Raw genomic sequence first — 26,834 nt, 5'->3', positions numbered from 1 at the left:
TGGTTTGGGTTTCCAGCCAAAAATCTCCCATTCAGAACATCCCTTTCAGGTTGCAGCCATGCCCAATCTACTGAAATTGCCCCCTCATCCTTCCATCCCTCAGACCAGCCCAAATCCAGTGCTTAGTATAGTAACGCTGAAGAAATCAGTAGCCCAAGAAGCTTGTGGTTCCCCCCACCCCCTCTCCCCAAAAGAACCAATTTTATCCTGTTTTCTCACAAGTGGGAGCAGGGGGCAAAATTATACCTTGGCTAGGGCACCAAAATACCTTTAAGGCAGTGCTGAGAGTTTCCATAACCATGAACTGTGCTGACCTGTTCCATTACTTGAATAATTGGAATTAGCTAGAAGTAGATAAAACAGCAGCCAGACTTAGAAATGCCGAGTGTGAGAGGGAGAGGGGTGGTGGAGGGGGACACGGGATGTTAAGGAGTAATCCTGCTCCTTGGGCTGGATCTCACCCAGGCAGGTACAGGTCATGGTCATTAGGTAATCAGACCCAGCATCTGAAATTCAAAGACAGCTGCCATTAAGTACACTACAACCTCCTGCCCTTTCATAGTTTCAGTGGCTGATTGTGATGATGGTCTGGTCTCAGTGAACATTAAGATTCATTTTGACATAACTTAATGTGTGTGTGTTGGTCCAGACAACATACGTCTGCCATGGAGTGGCTTTCACACAGATTATTTCCTGGTATCTTTCATCTAGAACTAGAGAGGAAGTCATTGAGATTGGGCCCTTGAAGACATTAGGATGAGAGGCTGCCTAAGTCATGGAATGCTTCACCTGAGACTGAGGTGCACCCAAAGGCAAGTGTTCCATCACCCTTGGATAGATATCTCTACTGGAGAGGGGCCTGAGTGGAATATACATGGCAGTTGCTAGGCTATCGGGTTAGAGACATCCCCATTTGGCCAGCAGAGCCAGCTTTTTCATGTACCAAGCAAGGCAGATGAGTGTAGCTGATCTGGCAAGAACTGATTAAGGAACTGTAGTAAAAGCCATGATCATCTGTTCTGTTCTTCCCTGCAAGCTACACACAATATTCAGTAAGGTCCATGTTAAAACAAAAGCTGTTATACGAGGACTATTTATATCCTAAATCAACCTCTCCAAAATCAGATTGTACAGTTGACAATGTCACTTTTATGCCCTTTCATTGCTTATATGCCTGATATGCCATACTGCCAGGCACATCTTTTTTTTTTCTACTTGGGCTTTCCTTTATTTCGGGATTGAATGAAATAAGAACTACAACAAATACCCTTTCTCACTCCGATATTCTTCTTTCTGTGCCATATCCTCACTGGACTTTGCTTATCACTCTGGCCCACATAAACTTATTTACTGCTGTTTGAAGTAAAGAAGTAGATGACATTCCTGTCTATTGTCTCAAATTCCACATCCATAATGTCTTACATCGTCCAGGTCCTCTTTTTGCCTCCACTTTGCCTTGCATTATGAGTTGTAAAAGCCAAAATTTCTCATTATGCATTATATGATAGCTTCTTTTCTTTTACACATTTCTGAATTTCTTTGCTCTTTCCCATTCTCTGCATGATGGTGTCATTTGTTACATAATGTGTCCAAGTTGTTCTAAGCATGCGGTGGTAGCACCATAGCTCAAGCACTTCTAGGTGTTTACAAGCAGCTTCCGTGAGAGTCCAGGCCTCCGCTCCGTACATCAGCACCAAGAAAACGTAGCACCTCAGCACGCGAGTTTGAATATGAAGGTTTAGGGTCAAGTTACAAAGAACTTTCCTAAGGCAGTTAAAGGCGCTTCTTGCTTTCTCAGTGTGAATTCTGATTCCATGAGCATAGCCCAATTCTCATTTAGGGTAACTCCCAAATATGAATCCCTTATTTCTTACATTTTGGGGGTCAACATTAAGAGTTGTGGAACACATTGTATTTTTATGCCACTGCTCTTTGTAGTTCCTGATGCATTTAGAGCATCGGCCCTCTCAGTAATTTTATTTTACAAGAACCTCAGCTATGTTACTACTTTTAAAATAACTTTCTAGCTCTTGAGCTGAAAAATGATTTATTGCAACTGGGCTTTATATTGGAACACTGAGTTCCTGGCCTATGTGAGGCAGGGTTCCAAAACGAGTTTATGCCAACACATCCCTACTATGAGTGTATGTAGGTCAGCAGATATCCCATTGATGAAAATCTAGTTATGTCTTTAGAAGCACTAAATTGTACACATTATTATATCATATTGGAGGCCCAATATTGACCTGTTTCTTTGGATCTGTTTATTCAAGATCATCTTCCAATGCTGTGGGTATTCTTGGGTGAGCACAAGCAAGTTACACCCCATGTCTGTTCTAAGAGGTCTACAAGAAGACAGGTCCTTTACTGACTTAAGACTATTAACACATCACTCAAGGAGGGCAGAGTCACATGCCATTTGGCTCCTATCATGGATGCAAATTCCTCAGCCAGCCTTGTTACAAACTGTTCAAACTGAAAGTTGTTTAGCAAGTGCTCAGTCACCAGCGCAAGAATACTTGGATATCAGCAATTGTTGTGTTTTTCAGTACTGTCGATAGCAAAGTGTTGGTAACATGACTGCAGGACCTAGTGAGACTAGACATGGTGTAGTGGCTAGAGTCTCGAGCGAAGACTTGGGACATCCAGGTTCAAATCCCACTCAACCATTAACCTCACTAGATGACCTTGGGTCAGCCACTATCAGCTTAAACTACCTCCCAGGGTTATTGTGAGGATAAAATGACTCATTCATCTGTCCCACCTTGAGCTTCTCTGAGGAGAGGTGAGATATAAATGCAATAAATTAGATAAAAATATCCACAAGTCTGCCACTGGGAGAATTCCTTTTGTTCCCAGTAGGGGCAACTCAGAAGTACAGTCACCCATAACTGCCATCACCTCCCTAAGACTCTGTGGAATCCTGGAGGTTTCCATTTTCTCCCTCTATCCGGTTCCTGCTGAGTGGGTAAAGGAGGATAAAATATCAAGGAGACCATCAATATGCTACTGTAGTCCTGCTCTACCCCTTGCTTTCATCTGACACCATACCTGTACTTATACAGCATCTTGCCATGATTAGGGACATGTTGTATATGAACTGAACCCAGAAAGATACTGCAGTAATCTGGGGATAGATAGGACACCTACTGTATGTGATGTTCTGTTTCTCTAGGAGTAGAGATGTCAGATTTTCAGAAATTTTGAAGCCATGGGAAAAAATGCCCCCCACCATTTTTTTGGGGGGGGCGGGGAGAATTGAAAAATAAGCAGTACTTAATTTTTAAAGCTTTCTTTACAGATCTAAAGTCACTTTGTTGCTTTAGGACAGCCTTCTCCAACCTGGTGCCCTCCAAATATTTTGGACTTCAGCTCCCATCAGCCCCAGGCAACATGGCCAATGGTCAGGAATGCTGGGAGTTGGGAAGGTAGTCCAAAACCTCTGCAGAGTGCCAGGTGGGGAAGGCTGCTTTAGGTAAATAAAGGTATAACTATATACAGTTATATTATGTATAACTTAGTTTGCTCATAAAATTATCATTATATTTTAAAACTTTTAAAAATAAACTCCATAAATTTTTAATTATTGTCTGAATAATCCATGCTTTTAAATGTAATACACAAAACATGATAATTTTATGAGCAAGCCAAGTTATACTTAACATATTTTAGGTTCTTATTTTATGTCTGACCACAGGGAACTTCAGCAAGTAGTCCCTAAAACATCTGAATCATCCTAAAAGCCAGAAGAAGCAAGAAGAACTGGGGGGCAGAGGAAGGCCGGTGTACAGCGTCTGTTCCTATTTGTAAGGAAGTTTAGGGGAATTCCTAAACCTGTTCCTGTATGTGGGGTGGAGCTTAGGGAAATCTGAAGGAAAAGCTGTTGAGATTTTATTTAGCCAGGAAAGACTCTGCTTAGGAAAGGTAAGTAACCATATTTCATTTAAGAACCCTTAAGCAATCTCAATGTATTATTTGAAGAATGACATTTTATTCACTTTTTAAAATAACGTCTGTTAATGAACATCTTATTTTTTGTTCATTTTGAAATGCTGTCTCTAGTGGTGGTGTTTTTCCCCCACGTTTTTCCAGGTTATTCATGCCTAGATTTATTTTTTTTAAGGAATCCAGCAAAGTTATTTTGATAAGACATTCAAAACCATCAGAAGCGTAAACAGGTTGTTTGGAAAGTGGTTATACTTAGTGAATGGAAAGAATGGATTTCCCAGTCTCGGGGCCTGCGCTGGAGAAATGTTTGGGAGAATCTCAGCCAATTCTTTTTACAGGCTTTTTCCTGTAGTTAACAGTATCACTTGTGCTAAGTATTTTAAAAGAAATGCTGAAATAGATAACATCTGTGATAATAAATATCTGGATATTTTTTCCTGTCCACTTTCTTATAATTTCTTTGGGAGAGCGAAACTACCTTTTAAGGTAGTTTGCCTAATTTGCATTATACAAACATATAATATGCATTATACAAACATATACCATTTTGAAAATGGAAGCCTTAATCTCATATTTGGCAATCAGAAGGTGGGTATTTCCAAACCATTAGACCAGCGATAAAGAACCTCCAGATGTTGTTAGACTACAATGCCCATCATCCCTGACCATTGGCCATGCTGACTATGGGAACTAGAGTCTTAATATCTGGAGTTCCACAGGTTACCCACCCCTGCACTAGACCTTGCTGTTTAGGAGTTCTTTTGATACTAAGGTTTTGATTCGCTGGAATAGCCCCTCAAATAACTTCTCTGATTTTAAACCTAATACGTGAGACCCATATTTTCTTGGATTTGTACGTGAATTTTCCAAAGAATCTAGAGAGTTAGGTCATTTCCACAAGTGATGTTTTCTTTCTTTTACATTTTTCCATGTTTCATAGTGTTAAAATGGCTCCCCTCTGCTTTGTATCCCACACTAACAAAATTGCCAGGTGATGTATTGCAGACTTAAAGTAAAAAGTATACTTATTACATTTCCTTTCAATTGTAATTCATCTGTTCAGAAGGCTTATAAAGCCAGCCTCTGAAAGTTCAGTCCATTCCTTCAGGTGCCCTCTGGTGGCTAGTGTTTTCCCTGACTCAACTGTACTTATTTAAGTACAGCAGACATATAAATTACTTGCTATTCCTAGATAGGAAAACAAAATCGGGTCTAACAATGGTAGTAACTGTTGCCTACAGTTACTTCTAGTAGTTTAGGTATGCAGAAGATTTTATTGTGGCCATCTTTAATATGATAGAGCAAGAACAGGGAACAAAGGATATCTGAACGCTGACTCATACATTTAAGAACATAAGAAGAGCCATGCTGGATCAGACCAAGGGTCCATCTAATCCAGCATTCTGTTCCCACAGTGGCCAACCAGGTGGCCATGGGAAACCCACAAGCAGGATATGAGCACAACAGCACCCTCCCACCCATTTTCCTCAGCAACTGGTGTACATAGGCATACTGCCTCTGATAATGGAGGTAGCATATAGCCATCAGGACTGGTAGCCATTTATAGCCTTCTCTGTGAAATTGTCTAACCCACTTTTAAAGCCATCCAAATTGGTGGCCATCACTATGTCTTGTGGTAGCGAATGCCATAATTTAACTATGCACTGTGCAAAGAAGTACTTCCTTCTATCTGTCCTGAATCTCCCGCCAATCAGCTTCATGGAATGACCCCAGGTTCTAGTATTTTGAGAGAGGGAGAAAAATGTCTTCCTCTCTATCCACATTCTCCACACCATGCATAACTTTGTACACCTCTATCATGTCTCCCCTTACTCACCTTCTTTCCAAGCTAAACAATGTCAGCTGTTGTAACCTTTCCTCATAGGGGAGTTGCTCCAGCCCCTTGATCAATTTAGTTGCCCTGTTCTGCACTTTTTCAAACTCTATCATTCATTCATTTATTTATTTATTTATTGCATTTATACCCCACCTTTCTTCCTCTCGCAAGGAGCCCAAGGCGGCTTACATTATCCTCCTCCTCTCCATTTTATCCTCACAACAACAACCCTGTGAGGTGGGTTGGGCTGAGAGTCTGTGACTGGCCCAAAGTCACCCAGTGAGCTTCCATGGCCGAGTGGGGACTAGAACCCAGATCTCCCAGCTCCTAGTCCAACACTCTTGCCACTTCTGAGTAGTATAACAACAGACGTTGGAAGTAGAGGGATTGATGTGTTCCACCTAATAGAGGAAAGGAAAGTGCATGAACTAATTTGGGATAGTAAGTGGAGATGGGAAGATTTGTTGGTGAATCCCCCCATGTCCTGGTTCTTATACTTCTTTTCTGACATTGTACATGGGTGGAAAGTTGCAGTTGTTTCTTGTGCATTATGGGTTGAAAGTACTTACCCGATGTAAATTGGTGGTTCTCAGCAGAACTGTTACTTTCTACAAGCCAAAAAAGGCCCAAGTCAAAGATCACTGAGGAAGTAACCCAGCAGCACAGAATGATGAACCTGGCACACCTCTGCACAGACCTCTGCACAGGGCAATCCCACTTTCCCATTAGACAGGGCAAACATCTCACACTGTATGGGAGGGACTTCAGCCAGATGCCCAATCCTGCAATAATGTTCCCTGGCCATTTTTCCTAGGTTTCACCTATACAGTTATAGGAAGAAGTTATAGGAAGTCAGGTAAGGCATGGGTGTAGCATTCAGAAGCATTCCATTTTGCCTGCTGGCCCCTTTTCTTGCTGCACCAGTAAAGCCCTCCTCCTCAGTTTTGTGTGAATGATTGACTGTGTGAAAACCATAAAAGATATCACTACAGAAAGACGCTGTCTTGCTTATCCTTCCGTTAGATTTGATGAGTTTTCCACATAGACTGGGTTCGCATGTCATGATAAGCTATGGTGGTTTATAAGCTACTCACAGTAGCTTATAAACCACCATGGCTTATCGTGTCGCCTGCAAGCACTTTTCCCAGCCAGGGTGGCCTAGTAAGCCAAAATAAGCTACTCTGATAAGCTATGGTCTGCAGTCAGTTTTATTTAAACCACCATGGCTTCTTGTGTTGTCTGGCACTCCACAGTGGCTTAAAGAGTGGTTTAAACATCCCCTACAGAGTTGTTCGACAAGAGCGGTCAAAACTGCTGCCGTCGCTCTGCTCCAACTGGCAGATCTCTGTTTCTGAGATCTGCCTAGCCACCATGTACAGATAGCCAATGACAAATGCTGTATGCTGCCCCTGAACTGCAACATCATGCAAAGTAAGAAGAGCTGCTCTATATAGCCCCTATCGCCCTATCTTCCAATTGCACATCAGTGAAATAGCTATAGCGTGCTACTGCAACATCGTGCAAAGTAAAAAGAGAGCTCCTCTGTATAGCCCCTATCACCCTATCTCCCAAGCGCACAACAGCGAAATAGGGCTACTGCAACATAGTGCAAATTAAAAAGAGAGCTGCTCTATATAGCGTCAATCACCCTATCTTCCAACTATGGAAGTGCACTTTTGCAACTGCAAAATAGCACTACTGCGACATAAAAGGTAAAGGTAAAGGTGTCCCCAACCAGTCGTGTCCGACTTTAGGGTGCGGTGCTCATCCCCGTTTCTAAGCCGAAGAGCCAGTGCCGTCCGAAGACACTTCCATGGTTATGTGGCCGGCATGACTGAACACCGAGGTGCGCGGAACGCTGTTACCTTTCCCGCCGAGGCAGTACCTATTTATCTACTCGCAATTTCTTGCTTTCGAACTGCTAGGTTGGCAGAAGCTGGGACTGAAGACGGGAGCTCACTCCTCATGCAGTACTCGGGTCTCGAACTGTTGACCTGCCGACCTTCCAGTCTGCAGTTCAGCGTCTGAACCACTAAGCCACCGCGGCCCTTCACTGCGACATAGTGCAAAGTAAAAATAAGGAGCTCTCAAAAGCACACTACTGCCAGTGAGGGAGACAAAAGGAATGGGAGAAAAAAGAAAGGGATGCAGGGTTTTGATGGATCATCAGGTGCCTCCCTACTAGGGAAAGCTGTATATGAAGTTTTGCCCCCATCGTGCAAACTTCCAAGGGTTTATAGACGCCACCCCCTTTTTGGTGCAAAAGGGGTTTTCACTCTTGAGCAGCTAGGAGAGAGGAATTGCAGCACGATGGCAGAGAGTGGTATGCAGTGCAGAGGAAGCTGGGATACCATCCCAGCCAAGTGGGAGGACTGTAGAGGGAGGAGGGAAAATAAGCTACGCATAGTAGCTGACTTCTCCAATCATGTGCGGGATACAGTAGTTTATAAGCTACATTGGGTAGCTGATAAACCATCATGGCTTAAAGTGATGTGCAAACCCGGCCATAGGATGTAGAGTCTAAGAATTTGGCAGTAGAGCCTAACAAATGGAGAGAGAAATATACACTCACACACAAAAAGGGTTTGAAAAAGCCCAAGAACAAATAAGCTTGTGATGTTCATTATCATCCAGAGATGTTGTGTTGCAATTGTGTACCAAATGACTGAGCATGCAGCCATGAACAATCAGTCCCTAAGAACTCCAGATTTCCTTGTTGTTCAGTCGTTAAGTCATGTCTGACTCTTCGTGACCCTGTGGACCATAGCACGCCAGGCCTTCCTGTCCTCCGCTGTCTCCCGGAGTGTGCTCAAGTTCATATTTATTGCATCGGTGATGCTATCTAGCCATCTCATCCTCTGCCGTCCCCGTCTCCTTTTGCCTTCAATCTTTCCCAGCATCAGGGTCTTTTCCAGGGAGTTTTCTCTTTGCATTAGGTGGCCAAAATATTTGAGCTTCAGTATCTGTCCTTCCAATGAGCAGTCAGGGTTGATTTCCTTTAGGATGGACTGATTGACCTTGACCTCCTTGCAGTCCAGGGGACTCGTAAGAGACTTCTCCAGCACCACAGTTCGAAAGCATAAATTCTTCGGCACTCAGCCTTCCTTATAGTCCAGCTCTCACAGCCATACATTACTACTGGGAAAACCATAGCTTTGGTTATATGGATCTTTGTCGGCAAGGTGATGTCTCTGGTTCTTACTATGCTGTCTAGGTTTGCCATAGCTTTCCTCCCAAGGAGCAAGCGTCTTTTAATTTCATGGCTACAGTCACCGTCTGCAGTGATCTTGGAGCCCAAGAAAATAAAATCTGTCACTGCTTCCATTTCTTCCCCTTCTATATGCCAGGAAGTGATGGGGCCAGATGCCATGATCTTCATTTTTTTAATGTTGAGTTTCAAACCAGCTTTTTCCTATCTGGCATTTTAAACTATTTTGTCTATGTCAGTGATTCAGAAAAAGGAACAAGGCAGGAAGGGCTTATGGTAATCCTAACAATAGTTGTCTTTAGTTTTTCAAAACACATGTGCTCAGTTGAGCTTTTCACTGCACAGGTATCCTTTCTCAGTTTGGGATGTACATTTTTAATAGAAAAATCTGGAATTGATTTTCCAGGCCTGACTCACTTTCCAGCCGTTATTTGTAAAGGCACCATACTATAGGGATTGCTCAGCAGAACTGTATGTATGACTAATCAAAATAGTTGCTGCCCCTTATATTATGCAGTAATAAGACTTCTTTGTGACTCTAATTATATCCGCTAAGCTCACTCACAGGCGGCACACAGATTAAACAGAAGGGGAGAGCCTTTGTTTAGAAGGCTCTAGGGATTTTGTTTTCTTATGCTGCAGTGTAGCCCCTTTTTGCTGACATGCAAAATTAGGTTTTTGTAGGCATGTAACCATTATGATTTAGAACGCAAGTTCATTAAAAAAAACACACATTTTTTTAGACTGTTTTGGTTCTAAGTTACTTTTGTGTAATTAAATTTCAAGCTTGTATATATCTCCTCCCCTCTGGAGCTAGCTGTCTTGGAACATTCCATTGACAAGATAGTCCCAAAGCTGGTAGCATTGATTAGCACAGATGTTCTTAGGAGCTCTGTGTAAATCTTTAGTCAAAAGAGTGGATATTTCAACATGCATTGAGGGAAGTGCTTTCGAAGGTAACATGTATTTTCACCTAGGCAATCTTAGATGGACTGACCCTGGTTCTGATAGTGGGTATGTACCTGCACTTGCAATTCCTGTGGGAGCTGTCATGGTGGGAAAGATTTTGAGCTAAGGAAGTAAATATAAATACTTTCCATAGTGATAAAATGGTTATAAATTATGTGTCCAAGCTAGTGGTGTTTTTCTTGCATATCTTAAGTAAAGTTCCTTTAAGGGGGGGTGGGGTTGGAAGGATTTGTTCTGTTTGACTTTTGTTTAATGGGTGGAAATGTCTGGGTTGATACCCGATTCCTTCTTACCCCTCAATGTACAATGAATCAGCAGGTGAAGGAAGGAAGTCCGTGAAGCAGATCCATCTCCTTGCTACCTTGATGTAAGGTCACTCAGGAAAGAGGCTGTTTTTATGGTGAATTGTCCATTGGTGTTCCTTTTATTGCTTGAAAAAAATGTATTTCATCTTACTGATGCTAATGCAACTCCTGGTAGCAAGGGGGAATGAACAGTGCGTTGGCGTATTTTGAAGCCTGTTGAGTTCAGAAGAAACTCCCCCGTAGTTAGTTTTCTAGGATCCCTGCTATTTTCTTAACATGGCACATTACTTGTAATGTTCCAGCTGCTTCCTGTGAAAAACAGAACAAAGATTGTGTTATGAAATCGGAATACAAAAGTCCCTGAAGTTAGTCAGTCTCCCTGTTACCTTGAGGTCACTCGGGAAAGAAGCTGTTTTTATGGTGAACTGTTCATTGGTGTTTGGTGTCTCATATACAGAGACTCAGGGGATTAAAACAAAACAATAACCTGTGGAGTTATCAGGAGGCTGCTGCTAATTGCTGTATTGCCCAGGATTTAAACCAGGCTTTAAAGATCTATTATAGTCTTGCTTTAAATATACACACCTAGAACTTGGGGGAATCACTTTAAACCATTGATGTGAAACACCAGATTATGACTGTAATTTGTTCATAAAAATGAAATGGCATGTTGGGATTTCACTTGTTTGGGGGCAGCAAAAGTTATATATTTATACCTCTCTCGCAGTACCCAGTGCAACACTACCGATAACATAAACTACGTTGTAGTAGCATAAACTACCTCTCGCGCAGTGCCAATCCCCAGAAAACCCATCATGCCAGTAAGCATTATTGGTGTTGCCCTAGAGGTCATTTATCCTACTGCAATGTAATTTATGCTAGTGGTAGTGTCGCATTGGATACTACCCTGTGAGTTCAAAGGTCCCATACTTCTTTGTGAGGAAAAAGCTTAAAAAATGTATGTAAGCTTCAGGGTGGCATTGCTCCCAGACATGGCATGACCTTTGCACTGGTTAACTGCTGGCACCATAGCTGCCATAAGCATTTGCTGTGGTGTCACCTCTACTTTTTGCTTTCACTTTTTCACATGTTGGTAATCTGGCATGTCCTTTAATTGATTTTTGAACAATGAAACAAGCTATTAAGTCTTTTCCCGGCTTGTCTCAGGTTGAACCACAGTTTACTTCTGAGTTGCATCACAGATTCATTTTTGTGTATTGAAGTCACTCTTCTGCCCTGCCTTGCCCTGCCCTCCCCCATGTAATATCATGAACCACATTAGCTTAGTTGGAAGAGACACAGAGCCACTGTGTTGTATTTCTGGATTGCAAAACACCAGGGGGAAATGCAATCTGATCATTTAATTCACAACCATGGTATAATACTGCCTTAGCATGAATTCAGTTGTATGAACTTAACCTTAAAGTTTTATACAGATAGTACATAATTTTACTGAAGGAAGGAATAATCCTGTGGACATTATACCAAGTCATCTTGTCTGCCTCCTGCGGAATCTGTAGAACGACCAAGTAGCAACTGTAAGAACAGACCATGGAACAACGGACTGGTTTAAGATTGGGAAAGGAGTACAGCAGGGTTGTATACTCTCACCTTACCTATTCGACCTGTACGCAGAACACATCATGTGACGTGCTGGGCTTGATGAAGCCAAGGCTGGAGTTAAAATCGCTGGAAGAAACATTAACAATCTCAGATATGCAAATGATACCACTTTGATGGCTGAAAGCAAGGAGGAGCTGAGGAACCTCATGACGAAGGTGAAAGAAGAAAGTGCAAAAGCTGGGTTGCAGTTCAACCTCAAAAAAACCAAGATGATGGCAACCAGCTTGATTGATAACTGGCAAACAGAGGGAGAAAACGTGGAGGCAGTGACAGACTTTGTCTTTCTAGGCACAAAGATGACTGCAGACACTGACTGCAGCCAGGAAATCAGAATACATTTACTTCTTGGGAGGAGAGCAATGACAAATCTTGATAAAATAGTGAAGAGCAGAGACATCACACTGACAACAAAGGTCCGCATAGTTCAAGCAATGGTATTCCCCATAGTAACCTATGGCTGCAAGAGCTGGACCATAAGGAAGGCTGAGCGAAAGAAGATAGATGCTTTTGAACTGTGGTGCTGGAGGAAAATTCTGAGAGTGCCTTGTACTGCAAGAAGATCAAACCAGTGCATACTCCAGGAAATAAAGCCAGACTGCTCACTTGAGGGAATGATATTAAAGGCAAAACTGAAGTACTTTGGCCACATCATGAGAAGACAGGATACCCTGGAGAAGATGCTGATGCTAGGGCAAGTGGAAGGCAAAAGGAAGAGGGGCCGACCAAGGGCAAGATGGATGGATGATATTCTGGAGGTGACGGACTCAACCTTGGGGGAGCTGGGGGTGGTGACGGCCGACAGGAAGCTCTGGCGTGGGCTGGTCCATGAAGTCACGAAGAGTGGGAAGCGACTGACCAAATAAACAACAACAACAAAAAGAAGGGCTATAGAATTGTTCAGTTTCTGGGAACCAAGGTCAGAGCCAGGGCTTTGAGCTGAATTCCCAGAAACTGCGCTCCCCCCCCCCCCGTAACTGGCATGCTCCTCTCTGCACCGGCTGCATCTCTGTTCTCGGAAACAGAGCTTGGAGATAGGGAAAAGTGAGCGGTCCAAGGTTTGGGGAGGGTTGGTGACCATGGAAGCTGCGTTACGCAGCTTCCTACATACCACACAGCCTCCCCCTACCCTGTTCCGAAGCTCCCTGGCTAGACAGGCAAAATCACCTGTCTAGCCAAAAATGCAGGGTGGCCAGAGCACGGAGGTGAGGATTGGGTAGTCATCTGCATTGGATAGTCATCTGCCTCTGATTTTGGAGGCTGATGACTATCTCCATAGGATTGCTCCCTTAGTTAATCAGTTAAATTGCACTAGGGAGTCTCTCAAGGCTTAGTTTCAGAGGCTTTGAGGTCATTTATTAATAGACAAGCTTACCCATGTAAGGCCCCAGGCCTGAACCAAGCTATTGGTAGTTTTAGAGGGGCTTAAATGCCCCATAATGCGCTCTGACTTTGGTTCAGAAGGCTGCTGTTTTCCCTAACAGGCCTCTTGATTTACTAGATGAGTCAAAGAGTGATAAGGCCAGTGGTGCAGCCTCAAGCACATTCCAGACTAATGAGTGGCATGATGTGCCTGGGAAGCGAAGTTTGCTTGTCTGAAACCTGCAGGTGGCTGTGCTGGGAACCAAGCACTGCTAGTCTATGCTGGGAATGAACGCTAGTTGGCACTTGCTAGTGTCGTGCTGTCTCACTGCTAACATGTATGGTATAAGATCCATTTTACACCATGGCTCTGGGTTCAGAGAAGCTGTCTGATCCAACCATTGGGTAAACCTGTGTGCTGATTGTACTCAGTACTCCTTGTAAGTAAACCTGGATCTGATTTATCACTATCTTGGCACCTCTAAATTAAGAGTTTGACACCTACTGCAGGGGCAATACAACCCACCATATGACAGTTGTTAAAAGTTATACAAAATCTGAAACATTTTATGGAGCATGGCACCAATTGTTTGTGGTTTGTTGATGATACATCCCAGATCCAAGCCCCTCCTGATCATTAGAAGATTTTGCTGACCTATTAAGAGAAAGAAATCTCAGTTCGAAGGTTTTGCCATTCTGCACTCTATGCATCCTAACTGAATTGGATTGTGTTTGATTATTTTCTTTAACTTTTTCAGGCCATATTTAGTCCATGTTCACTGTACTGAAAAAATTATATAAACACAGTTAAAAAAAAATAGCACCAGGGAGATAGTGCAGTTCCATTGTATGTTTTGGTACCTCACTTCAGCTTTTCCCCCAACTGCAGAGCCACCCATGAGATTCATTAAAGTGGTACAAAATTCATGGGAGGCCATGGCTGTAATCTTACTTGGGAGTAAGTCCCATTGAACCTAGTCAGGCTTACTTCTGAGTAGACATGTATAGGATTACACTGTTAAGAGAACCAGTTACTTAGGGCATTAAGGCTTTCATGTTGCTTCAAGTTGCATTTTTAGGTAAAAGCTGAAGTTTGATAAAAAGTGGCACTTAACAGCTTTAGGTAATCTTCAAGACATGTTATGCATTTAAACCATTGAAAGGTTGGGCTAAATAGAAGGAAGATACATTTCTTCACTTTAAAAGCAGTGGAATATTCCTCCCTTCTTAGTGGTGCTCAGTTAAAGGGTAACCCTGATCCAGTGAACACAGCCTGATCCAGTGAACACAATCTCCTTTCTGCATCACATGAAGACAAACATGAAGCATCAATAGGCCACCCAGCTGTCAAGGTGTTTTATTGCCATATAAAGACATTGACAACACAGTGCCTTGGAGACCAGTAACAGCTTAGCAGCATTTTGCACTTGTACTCAATTAAGCAGAGAAGAAAAGGAACTCTGAGGAGTTGCAGATCATGTATTGGGTGATTTATTAGTTAAAACAAGCAGCTGGTTTTGGCTGAGTTTTGTTGAAGTAAATGCATGAATTTACCAAGTTAAGCAAAAGGTTTGGGGTGCTGTCAAAGTGAGTTCAGCAGTTAATTCCCTCAGAATCCTGTGTGTGGCACTCTTGTCACCATATGGACATGAGATATATGGCATATTTTTTTCTAGCAGGGGCCAAGAGTAGAATAGGTCAGTGTAGATTGTGGGTGGCCCAACTGAGCTATCCATAGTTAAGGAACACCATTTTGAATGTTTTTCCCATAGGGGCAACAAGTCAGTTTGGGGACATAGCTAAGCTCGTCCTTGTTCGATCTGCTCCAAATTTTGCACATAGCTATTTTATTTTATTTTATTTTATTTTATTTATTTATTTATTTATTTAACAATATTTATATACTGCTCCACATCAGAAGATTTCAGAGCGGTGAACAACAAAGTGAAAGAATAAAACACCAGGTTAAAAGAAGCATTTCAGAACACAAATGGAAATGGCACTAGATTTAATTAGTGAGGTGTTAGATTAGAAGACGTTTCAGAACAAAAATAGTTATGAGCTAATTTGTTATCTGGCTGGTCACTGATATGTCTAAAATTTAAACTCTAAATAAAGTTGTACAGTATTTATTATAAGTCAAAGATAATATTATTTATCTAACCTTTGTTGTTGTTGTTCAGTCGTTAAGTCGTGTCCAAGTCTTCGTGACCCCATGGACCATAACACGCCAGGCCTTCCTGTCCTCCGCTCTCTCCCGGAGCGTGCTCAAGTTCATATTCATTGCATTGGTGATGCTATCTAGTCATCGCATCCTCTGCCATCCCCTTCTCCTTTTGCCTTCAATCTTTCCCAGCATCAGGGTCTTTTCCAGCGAGTTTTCTCTTCGCATTAGGTGGCCAAAATATTTCAGCTTCAGGATCTGTCCTTCCAATGAGCAGTCAGGGTTGATTTCCTTTAGGATGGACTGATTTGACCTCCTTGCAGTCCAGGGGACTCGTAAGAGTCTTCTCCAGCACCACAGTTCGAAAGCATCAGTTCTTCGGCGCTCAGCCTTCCTTATAGTCCAGCTCTCACAGCCATACATTACTACTGGGAAAACCATAGCTTTGATTATACGAACTATTGTCGGCAAGGTGATGTCTCTGGTTCTTACTATGCTGTCTAGGTTTGCCATACCTTTCCTCCCAAGGAGCAAGCGTCTTTTAATTTCATGGCTACAGTCACCATCTGCGGTGATCTTGGAGCTCAAGAAAATAAAATCTGTCATTGCTTCCATTTCTTCTCCTTCCATATGCCAGGAAGTGATGGGGCCAGATGACATGATCTTCGTTTTTTAATGTTGAGTTTCAGACCAGCTTTTGCACTCTCTACTTTCACCCTCAACAAGAGGCTCTTTAGATCCTCTTCACTTTCTGCCATTAGGGTGGTATTGTCTGCGTATCTGAGGTTGTTGATAATTCTCCCAGCAATCTTAATTCCGACCTGTGATTCATCCAACCCGGCATTTCTCAGGATGTACTCTGCATATAAGTTAAATAAGCAGGGCGACAATATGCAGCCTTGTCGTACTCCTTTCCCAATTTTGAACCACTCGGTTGTTCCATGTCCGGTTCTTACTGTTGCTTCTTGACCCTCATACAGGTTTCTCAGGAGACAGGTAAGGTGGTCTGGTACTCCCATCTCTTTCAGAATTTGCCAGAGTTTGTTGTGATCCACACAATCAAAGGCTTTAGCGTAGTCAATGAAGCAGAAATAGATATTTTTCTGGAATTCTCTTGCTTTCCCTACTAGATCATAAAGGCCCCATCTAAATCCTCAGAAGTTATTTTGTTGAGCTCTTTTCATACTCCTGTTGTTTCCACCTTGATTAAATACTTCCTGTTTCATGACTTCCTGTGAAAAATGGGTTGGTTCAGAATAATGTTCTTGGAAGGTGTGATCCCTTCTCTCTTTTCCACCTTTTTCCTTGTGCTTTCCTTGTGCATGGCATTACATGTGAACCAGCACATTGTGGATACCCACCCTTAAAACTTAGAATTTGCCCATGCCTAATAATTATATATAGGAGAATTTCTCACTTTATATAAACAAAATCTTTAAAAAATGTAATTGCGTGTGTGTGTGTGTGTAGACAGTATTGATGCTGTGGCAGGACAGGCCGGTATTTGCATCATTAGAATGATATAAGTGCCAGTCCAGTCACTTCTGGCAAAATTATTTCTTGGACTTCTTATGGCATTAGCTAAGTTATTTACCAGTTATTTCTTTCCTTTCTTTAAGTGTCATTTTATTTTTTTCTCCCTTTCTTTTGCATTTGTTGATTTCATGGCTATTTTGACAAAAGAATAAGCTTAAACTGGCCAGTAGAGGGAGGACTTTCACTCTAAATGTGAGCAGCAGTACACTGCTGTCTTCTTAAAAGGGGCTGAGAGGTTTTTTTTTGTTGAATAAAAGAAGGGTCATTTTGAAATTACCCTCTCCTTGCGTTTGTCAGTATGTACTTTCTTTTTCTAAATCTAATTTTATCATCTAGGTATTAGTATAATACCTGACTGGCTTGTGAGATTAAATACATTTGAACAGCAACGTTACCAAATCCCTTGAAATTGGTATATATAGTGGCGAAATGTTAAATGACTGCTGCCATACGTCATCCCACTGAAAACGTTGGCACATATTAGATGTAGCTAGGTCCCATTCCAGTGTATGCATATGTCTGTTTTAAACTTTTGAATATCAAATGATACACAGATATACAATGAAAAGACTGTATGAACACAACATAAAATTCCATAAAATATAATCATACTGCAATGAAAGGCCATAAAGTCTTACATTATTCTTCAACTTCTTGTTCAAATTGTCAGACACTGACCATTTTCACAAAAAATGATTATTTGTAGATACGGTGGGTGAATTTGTCAAGACTGATTTCAGTTTTTCTAATGCAAAATTTGTTTCATCCTGATTCCTTGCCAGATTGAGATCTTCTTTTAGTCCATATTAAAACGTGTACATATTTTTGTGCACATTAAAAAAATAAAAAAAATCGGGGGGCACTTTTTTCAGATCTATGCAATTTTGTGCACAGCTTTTGAATTAAGCACATTTTTGTGTACACTTCACGAAACTTGCAGAAGGGGAAATTGCCCCAAATCAGGCAGATGCATTGTGTTTGGACAAAGTGGAACTTGTGCAAGGTATCTCTGCCTGATTTGGAACAATTCCCCTCTCCTCCACCAGACCCCTGCACTCCATCCCATGCAGTTCAGGAGGGTCATCCAAGTCTCTGGAAAGGCTTTGGGAGGATGTAGAAAGGGAGGAGAAGATGAGAAAAATCCTCTTTCATGAACTTCCTTCTACTTGTGCTCAGGATTGAAGTCAGGCTTGCCTCTTTAGTACTAGGCTTGCCTCTCCAGTACTAAGCTTTAGTTTAGTTAGACTAATTTTTGTTGGATTTGCCCATAAATGTTGTTACTAGATACAAGGAAGTATTATATCATCAGTTAGAGGCTGAGCTAAGAAAAATGTCTACAGCTGTTTAAGTTTGAGTCAAAGCTACACTGGCTGGGTTAGGGCTTTTTCGGTTGAGCATTTTAGATTTTAGATTGCAGCAAATTCATAATACTTGCTCATATTGTCCTATGCGGGGATGGTTACATTTCTTGTTCTGCTTTGGCAGTTTGCCATTTTGCAACACTTGTTGCAACATTTACCAATTAAGTTGCCGTTTTTTGGGAGGGGGAATCATATGCCAGATGGTGGTCTTGCATACCCCACATGCCACAATAACTTTAAATGCACTCATCAATTCTGAGGTTTTAGCTTTCTGTGCCATAGAATGCTGCTGTGTATTATACTAACAAAATAGTTTTCACTCTGGAACAGTTAGCAATAAAAACCTCTTGCAGGGAAATTCTAGTGTGTCAGTATGATTTAATCGATGTAAAAGGTACACAGAACTATTTTCTTTCGTTGCCCTCTTTTTCAAATCTTAACTTTCCTTTTCCGTCTCCCAACAGTCTTAATAGGTGCTTCAAATCTGTTTGCTTTATTAGGAACACTAGAAGGAATAATATTTCAAGTGTGTTCTTACTATTTCCATTAATTATAGGGATATTTTCTGGGTTGTTGGTTCAGGTGTATTAACTTACAATTAATATAGCAGAACAGTATGAGATACTATTGCCTGCAAAATATTTCCATCTTGCAGCAAAGGAGATCGTTACCTTGTCGTGGTGCTGGAGCTTGAGCACCACAGTGACGGCATGAGCTAAACCGTGAAGGGACACCCAAGACGGAAAGGTCATGGCAGAGAGGTCAGACTAAATACGATCCCTGGGGAAGGAAACGGCAACCCACCCCAGTATTCTTGCCATGAAAACTAAATGGATCAGCACAACCAGAGATATGTCAGTATACCATCGGAAGATGGGACTCCCAGGTCAGAAGATGGTTAAAATGCTACTGGGGAGGAACAGAGGATAAGTTCAACTAGCCCCAGATGTGATGACGCAGCTAGCTCAAAGCCGAAAGGACAGCTAGCAGCCGATGGTGCTGGTGTTGAACGACGAATTCAATGTTCTAAAGATCAACACACCATAGGAACCTGGAATGCAAGATCTATGAGCCAGGGCAAATTGGATGTAATTATTGGGGAGATGTCAAGATTAAATATAGACATTTTGGGTGTCAGTGAACTGAAATGGACTGGAATGGGCCACTTCATATCACATGACCACCAGATCTACTACTGTGGACAAGAGGACCACAGAAGAAATGGAGTAGCCTTCATAATTAACAATAAAGTGGCTAAAGCAGTGCTTGGATATAATCCAAAAAATGACAGAATGATCTCAATTTGAATTCAGGGTAAGCCATTTAACATCACAGTGATCCAAAGATATGCCCCTACCACAGATGCTGAAGAAGCAGAAGTAGATCAGTTCTGTGAGGATCTGCAGCACCTACTGGATAGTACGCCAAACAAAGATGTTATTTTCATTACAGCAGACTGGAATGCTAAGGTGGGTAGTCAAACGACACCTGGAATTACAGGCAGGCATGGTCTGGGAGAACAAAATGAAGCAGGACATAGGCTGATAGAATTTTGCCAAGACAACTCACTGTGCATAACAAACTCTCTTCCAACAACCTAAGAAACGACTTTATACATGGACTTCACCAGATGGTCGACACTGAAATCAGATTGACTACATCCTTTGTAGCCAAAGGTGGCAGACATCTATGCAGTTGGTAAAAACAAGACCAGGAGCTGATTGTAGTTCAGATCACGAACTTCTTATCGCACAATTTAGAATCAGACTAAAGAGAATAGGGAAGACCCACAGATCACTTAGATATGAGCTCACGAATATTCCTCATGAATATGCAGTGGAGGTGAAGAATAGATTTAAGGGACTAGATTTAGTAGATAGGGTCCCGGAAGAACTATGGACAGAAGTTGGCAACAAAAAACATTCCAAAGAAAAAGAAAACCAAGAAGGCAAGATGGCTGTCTGCTGAGACACTGGAAGAAGCCCAAGAAAGGAGGAAAGCAAAAGGCAACAGTGATAGGGGGAGATATGCCCAATTAAATGCAAAATTCCAGAGCTTAGCCAGAAGAGATAAGGAATTATTTTTAAACAAGCAATGCGTGGAAGCGGAAGAAGATAATAGAATAGGAAGGACAAGAGACCTCTTCCAGAAAATTAGAAACATCAGAGGTAAATTCCAGGCAAAAATGGGTATGATCAAAAACAAAGATGGCAAGGACCTAACAGAAGCAGAAGAGATCAAGAAAAGGTGGTAAGAATATACGGAAGATCTGTATAGGAAGGATAACAACATCGGGGATAGATTTGACGGTGTGGTCAGTGAGCTAGAGCCAGACATCCTGAAGAGTGAGGTTGAATGGGCCTTAAGAAGCATTGCTAATAACAAGGCAGCAGGAGATGACAGTATCCCAGCTGAACTGTTTAAAATCTTGCAAGATGATGCTGTCAAGGTAATACATGCCATATGCCAGCAAATTTGGAAAACACAAGAATGGCCACCAGATTGGAAAAAATCAACCTATATCCCCATACAAAAAAAGGGAAGCACCAAAGAATGTTCAAACTATCGAACAGTGGCACTTATTTCACATGCCAGTAAGGTAATGCTCAAGATCTTGCAAGGTAGACTCCAGCAATTCATGGAATGAGAATTGCCAGATGTACTAGCTGGGTTTAGAAAAGGCAGAGGAACTAGAGACCTAATTGCCAATATCTGCTGGATAATGGAGAAAGCTAGGGAGTTTCAGAGAAACATCTATTTCTGTTTCATTGACTATTCTAAAGCCTTTGACTATGTGGATCATCACAAATTGTGGCAAGTTCCTGGTGGTATGGGGATACCAAGTCATCTTGTCTGCCTCTTGAGGAATCTGTATAACGACCAAGTAGCAACGTTAAGAACAGACCATGGAACAACGGACTGGTTTAAGATTGGGAAAGGAGTACGGCAGGGTTGTATACTCTCACCCTACCTATTCAACTTGTATGCAGAACACACCATGCGACGTGCTGGGCTTGATGAAGCCAAGGCTGGAGTTAAAATCGCTGGAAGAAACACTAACAATCTCAGATATGCAGATGATACCAGTTTGATGGCTGAAAGCAAGGAGGAGCTGAGGAACCTCATGACGAAGGTGAAAGAAGAAAGTGCAAAAGCTGGGTTGCAGTTAAACCTCAAAAAAACCAAGATGATGGCAACCAGCTTGATTGATAACTGGCAAATAGAGGGAGAAAACGTGGAGGCAGTGACAGACTTTGTCTTTCTAGGCACAAAGATGACTGCAGACGCTGACTGCAGCCAGGAAATCAGAAGACGTTTCCTTCTTGGGAGGAGAGCAATGACAAATCTTGATAAAATAGTGAAGAGCAGAGACATCACACTGACAACAAAGGTCTGCATAGTTCAAGCAATGGTATTCCCCATAGTAACCTATGGCTGCGAGAACTGGACCATAAGGAAGGCTGAGCGAAGGAAGATAGATGCTTTTGAACTGTGGTGCTGGAGGAAAATTCTGAGAGTGCTTTGTACTGCAAGAAGATCAAACCAGTGCATACTCCAGGAAATAAAGCCAGACTGCTCACTTGAGGGAATGATATTAAAGGCAAAACTGAAGTACTTTGGCCACATCATGAGAAGACAGGATACCCTGGAGAAGATGCTGATGCTAGGGCAAGTGGAAGGCAAAAGGAAGAGGGGCCAACCAAGGGCAAGATGGATGGATGATATTCTGGAGGTGACGGATTCGACCTTGGGGGAGCTGGGGGTGGTAACGGCTGACAGGAAGCTCTGGCGTGGGCTGGTCCATGAAGTCACGAAGAGTGGGAAGCGACTGACCGAATAAACAACAGCAACAAATATGATTTTTGCTAATACCTTGCTCTTTCTCTTTTCGTACTTCTCTTTCTTTGCACCAAGGGATTTGGGATTCATTTCTGTGTTGGATAGCTTATTTATAGGGGCCTTAAATGTGAGAAGCAGAAAATAATATACCAAAGGGATCTGATCAATTAAAAAAAAAACCTAGCAAATGCTACATTTTGGCTGCTTATAGTGACCATAAGTTGGCATAATTCAATGAACCTAAGCCAAACTTTTCGCAGATAACCCATTATGTACTTAACAAAATTAGATATATTTACATTTTATTCCAGATGTGTACAAACTTTTTTTTAAAATCCCAGAATTCATCCACAGAGAGAAGTAAAAACCCAAATATCTCTCTTCTATTTTGCTTTGTTGCTATTCCTATGGTTTTCAAGTATATTAGGGCAAAGTTCTCTCTTTAGTGGGCTTTAAGCTACAGTAGTGTTTTTCTAAGGGTTGGCATGACCACATTCTGTCTTTCCTTAGTATGCCTGCCCACAATAGTGGGGTGAAACCAAGTGCTGTCAGTCAACTCATACATCAGTTTTGGTGTGTGTTTTTAATTTGGGGCAGGCCTCATTATCAAAAAGTATGAAAATCCCTGTTCCACTGTATTCCCCTGCTTGCCTGGCTGCTCAGGAAGATGAATGTGGTGGTGGATATTGTAACACAGAAAATGCCCTCTGAAAATGATGTTCATGTGGCCAGGAGCTATCTTACGAAGGTCTTGAGAAGCTCCATGAGGTATGGCATATTAGTTTCACAAAAACAGTGTTCCCCTTTTCTTCTCTTGATGGAAAACTCAATACCACTTCTCAGTAAGCCAGGAATCCATTCTGAAATTCTCCCTTCCCACCTTCATTTCTCCATTAGGAATGTCTGTCATGTAGGTTGTCTTGTTTGTTTATTATTACATTTATATCCTGCCTTTTTTCCTCTTGCAAGGAACCCAATGTGGCTTACATGGTCCTCCTCTCCATTTTATCTCCACAACAACCCTGTGAGGTGGATTAGGCTGAGAATCAGTGACTAGCCCAAAGTCACCCAGTGACTTCATGACCAAGTGGGGACTAGTGCCTGGATATCCTGAGTCCCGGTCCAACACATTAACCACTACACCATTTTGTGGTTCTGTAGTTTCATATTTCACTAACATTACGTAAGTCCATTCTGCTCATACCACTTACTAAGATCGAATCACTATAGCAAACAAAACAAAAGTTACCCATTTATAGCGAAACTGGACTAGAGCTGCAATCCTATCCGTTCACACTTATCAGGGAGTAAGTCCCACTCAGTAGGACTTAAAGGTATCCCCAACCAGTCGTGTCCGACTCCAGGGTGTGGTGCTCATCTGCGTTTCGAAGCCAAAGAGCCAGCGCTGTCCGAAGACGCTTCCGTGGTCATGTGGCCAGCATGACTGAACACCAAGGTGCACGGAACGCTGTTACCCTTCCCACCGAGGCGGTACCTATTTATCTACTTGAAATGTCTTGCTTTCAAACTGCTAGGCTGACAGAAGCTGGGACTGAAGACGGGAGCTCACTTCGTCACGCAGCACTTGGGTCTCGAACTGCTGTCCTGCTGACCTTCCGGTCTGCAATTCAGCGTCTTAACCACTAAGCCACCGCGGCCACAGTAGGAATTAGTTCTGAGTAAACATGTCTAGGATTACACAGTGTAATACTACTAGTGCTTGTACATTCACGTTTTATGCTAGACGGTGGCATGGCATATCAGTTGAGTGTGGAGAGAGTTGCCATGCGACTGTTGCCACTGGATTTGTGGAATTAGTTTAGTATGTGCAGTGGGCAGCATTGTGGGAGAAGCTTGAGTTATGTTAGATTTGGGGATGTTTGGAAGGTGGGAGTGCTGTTGCAAACGAGCTTGACAACACAGGCTATTCAACCACATGCAGCTTCTGCTGTAGACTACTGTGTTGTACACTCCAAGCTGCAAAACCTTGAAGGAACCAGGCCTCAAGCCATTTTAGCTGAAATGGTAGACTGCTGCTTTAGCATATTGGATTATGATGCTGTCTACCTTACAGATGTGGGCTGAGAGAATCACAGTGTGATTTAGCATGAAGACAGACATCTAAGAACGGGTCTTTGAGCCCTCTCTGACAGCTTTCACAACAGAACTGCCAGATGACCATGGCAGCCCATCAACCTTGGTCTCCCTGCCATTCACCCTGTTACGTGCTGCTGCCACTGCTTCCTCTTCCAGCTGAGGAAAGCCAGCAGAGTCATAGAGCCAGGCAACTAAGATAGGTGACAAAGTGTCTGTTCCAGATCTTTGAAACCCCTTGGCCGGCATGCCTCAGTGGGCCCCTTCCCTTAGTGGGGCTACCTCTTTGCCACTGTCACAGCAAGGGGGTGTTTCAGGGGTTAGTTGTGTGTGTGGGGATGGTGTCTTCAGGTGCCCATTGCTGCAGATCCCTAAGATAGAGAGGTCTCAAGCAGCCAGCTGCATGGTGCTTTATTAACTTTCCTGAGCTTCTGGGTGAGGAGGTGGCAGTAGGAAATGAGGGGCTGGACAGGAAAAGCTAAGGCCAGTGGTATAATGGTATATTTTGAAGTGCAGGAGTTCAACATGACAGCCTCCATAGGAGAGTAAAAAATGCAGGCAGCTCTCTTAATTCTATATGCACAGCAGGAAGATGCCTGTTTTAGTTTTGTGACTAATACATTTTCTCACAATTATGAAGAAAGAATGACCAGTTTCAAGGAGACTTCTGGCAACATACCAACTTTTTGGTGGTGTATAGTATAGCCATCCTATGTATAGTTACCTGGGAGTAAGATCCATTGAACTCAGTGGTGATTACTTTTGACTGCATAGGTTCAACTTATAAAACATACTGAGCTTTAACAAAAGGTCTTCTGCTGGCTGAAATGCAACCTTTTAGCTTTTAATAAGAAATACGAACAATCTTGCAAAGAAGTGTTACCTTTTAAGCTGCTAGTGTGAAACAGGAACTCCTTCAAATAAAAGGGAAGAAGTAACCAGCCTCTGCTTGATTATTTCCCCTATCTCTGACTACCTCTGCCTCCATACCTTTTCAATTTGAGGTAGTCTGTCCCAGTTGAAAAACCTGAAAGCCTTGTTATCACCTCATTCATTGGCAAGAACCAGGAGGGTCCCTCAATTATCCTGGCACTCCCGCAGATGTCATCACTCCCTGCTCTGAAAAAAGCCCCAGAGCTGTGTTCACTCACATTCCCCCTCCAAGACACCACTGGCTTAGACTGACTCTGTGTTTTAGGCTGGTATACTTGTATGTCAGTTCACTAGCAAAACTAGCCATGCAGCACAACTGAAGAATGTGGGGTGAGCCCTCTTTTTTACATTGTGTTTTCTCCTTTAAAGAGCAGGTTATTGGAATCTGGATCAAAGTCCCATACCGTAGCCACTGAACCACACCAATTGTGTTTGGGATTTAAAATGGGAAGTGCTTAACATCGGATAAAACACAAAGTTCCTCTTTTCTGTATCTCCATGCATGTGTACAAGGCTTAATTGTTTAAGGGACTTTAGAGGTTTTTTTCAGTAAGCACTTAAAATCTGATCGACTGCCTTAAAAAAAAAAAACAGCAGCAGCAGCACTTCAGGCTTTGTCTGCTGTCTTTGACTCATTATCTGCATTTCGAGTCCCTTTTTAAAACAAAAACTGGATTCTTTTCAAAGGTGATTTGTCAGAGCAGCAGACACTGCTCTTAACAGAAGCCGCCTTATTGTATTTGCAACTTAGGTCTGAGGTTGATTGTTTTTTTCGCTCTGTAAAATATAGATGCAATAAATGCACACGCTTTACCTTTCTTATTCCAGAAAAAACGACCTGGCCTGCAGGCCTCACTCCTGGCATGCGACCAAATTCACGGAGAGTCAGCCTGAGATAGCCACGTCACGGCTCTCTTCCACCAATGTCTGCGCTTCATGGCACTCTCGGTATCATGCAAGGTGAGTTCCTGTTTAAAGTGAACATGCGTCAAGTCCCAACGGTAAGAAAATTAATTGCTTGCCTCCTTTTGTTCTTATCTTTAAACTGCCGGCAGTTTTAGTTTAAGCTGGTGTCGGGGTGTGAAGCAAGTTGCATAATGAGAGCACTTGGTATATTATGTGTCTGACGGCCATTAGTCTGCAGTATCTTCCATTATGCAGGTATGTAAATAGACTGAGGAATGATATCTTCAGTTTTTTCTGGCAGTTTTTTTCACCCTTCTCTAGGCCTTTAATCAGGCATCAGTGCTTAGGTGTAAACCCTGGTGGATATTTGTACCAAATGAACCTTCTGCTTCAGTAACATGTCGGAAGAGGTGGGAAACTGAATCTGCTCTTGCAAAACAGGTCCTTAAAAGTAACACGTATACATTCTTTCCCTACGTAGGCTTAAAGAACTGTTATACAATTACTTTCTTGAATTACATCTGTGTTTGCTATGCAGCAATTAATAAGAAATTGGTAAGGCACGTCATTGCCTTTTTGATCATTGAAACATCCTCCTTAATTATTACTTACCTGAAAACTCCTGCACTTAGGATAAGTTATCTCTGGTAAAAAGTTATCTCTGTCATCCTGATATACCATGATCTGGTTACAAGTTCTCACAAAAAGTGGTCCTTTAGTAACAATTTTTAAATTCCCTTTGTTTCTTGGT

At 42.2% G+C, this 26,834-nt stretch overlaps 1 protein-coding gene across 3 annotated transcripts in view; it reads left to right on the top strand.

The window, feature by feature from the left end:
* The window catches only part of SHROOM2 (shroom family member 2), a 180,284-nt gene that overhangs the window by 95,040 nt on the left and 58,410 nt on the right, over positions 1 to 26,834 (top strand). For all 3 annotated transcript variants that reach the window (XM_084844225.1, XM_084844226.1, XM_084844224.1), the window contains exon 3: positions 26,006 to 26,137. In XM_084844225.1, coding sequence (XP_084700351.1) covers positions 26,006 to 26,137 — 132 coding nt within the window. The remainder of the gene's footprint in view (positions 1 to 26,005; positions 26,138 to 26,834) is intronic.

This window comes from Heloderma suspectum, chromosome 3, assembly GCF_057233095.1.
Source record: "Heloderma suspectum isolate Gila_16-S chromosome 3, 16-S_ref, whole genome shotgun sequence".
Lineage (NCBI taxonomy): Eukaryota > Metazoa > Chordata > Lepidosauria > Squamata > Helodermatidae > Heloderma > Heloderma suspectum.
The sequence above is the reverse complement of the archived record's forward strand: the minus strand, read 5'-3'. Positions and strand labels throughout refer to the sequence as shown.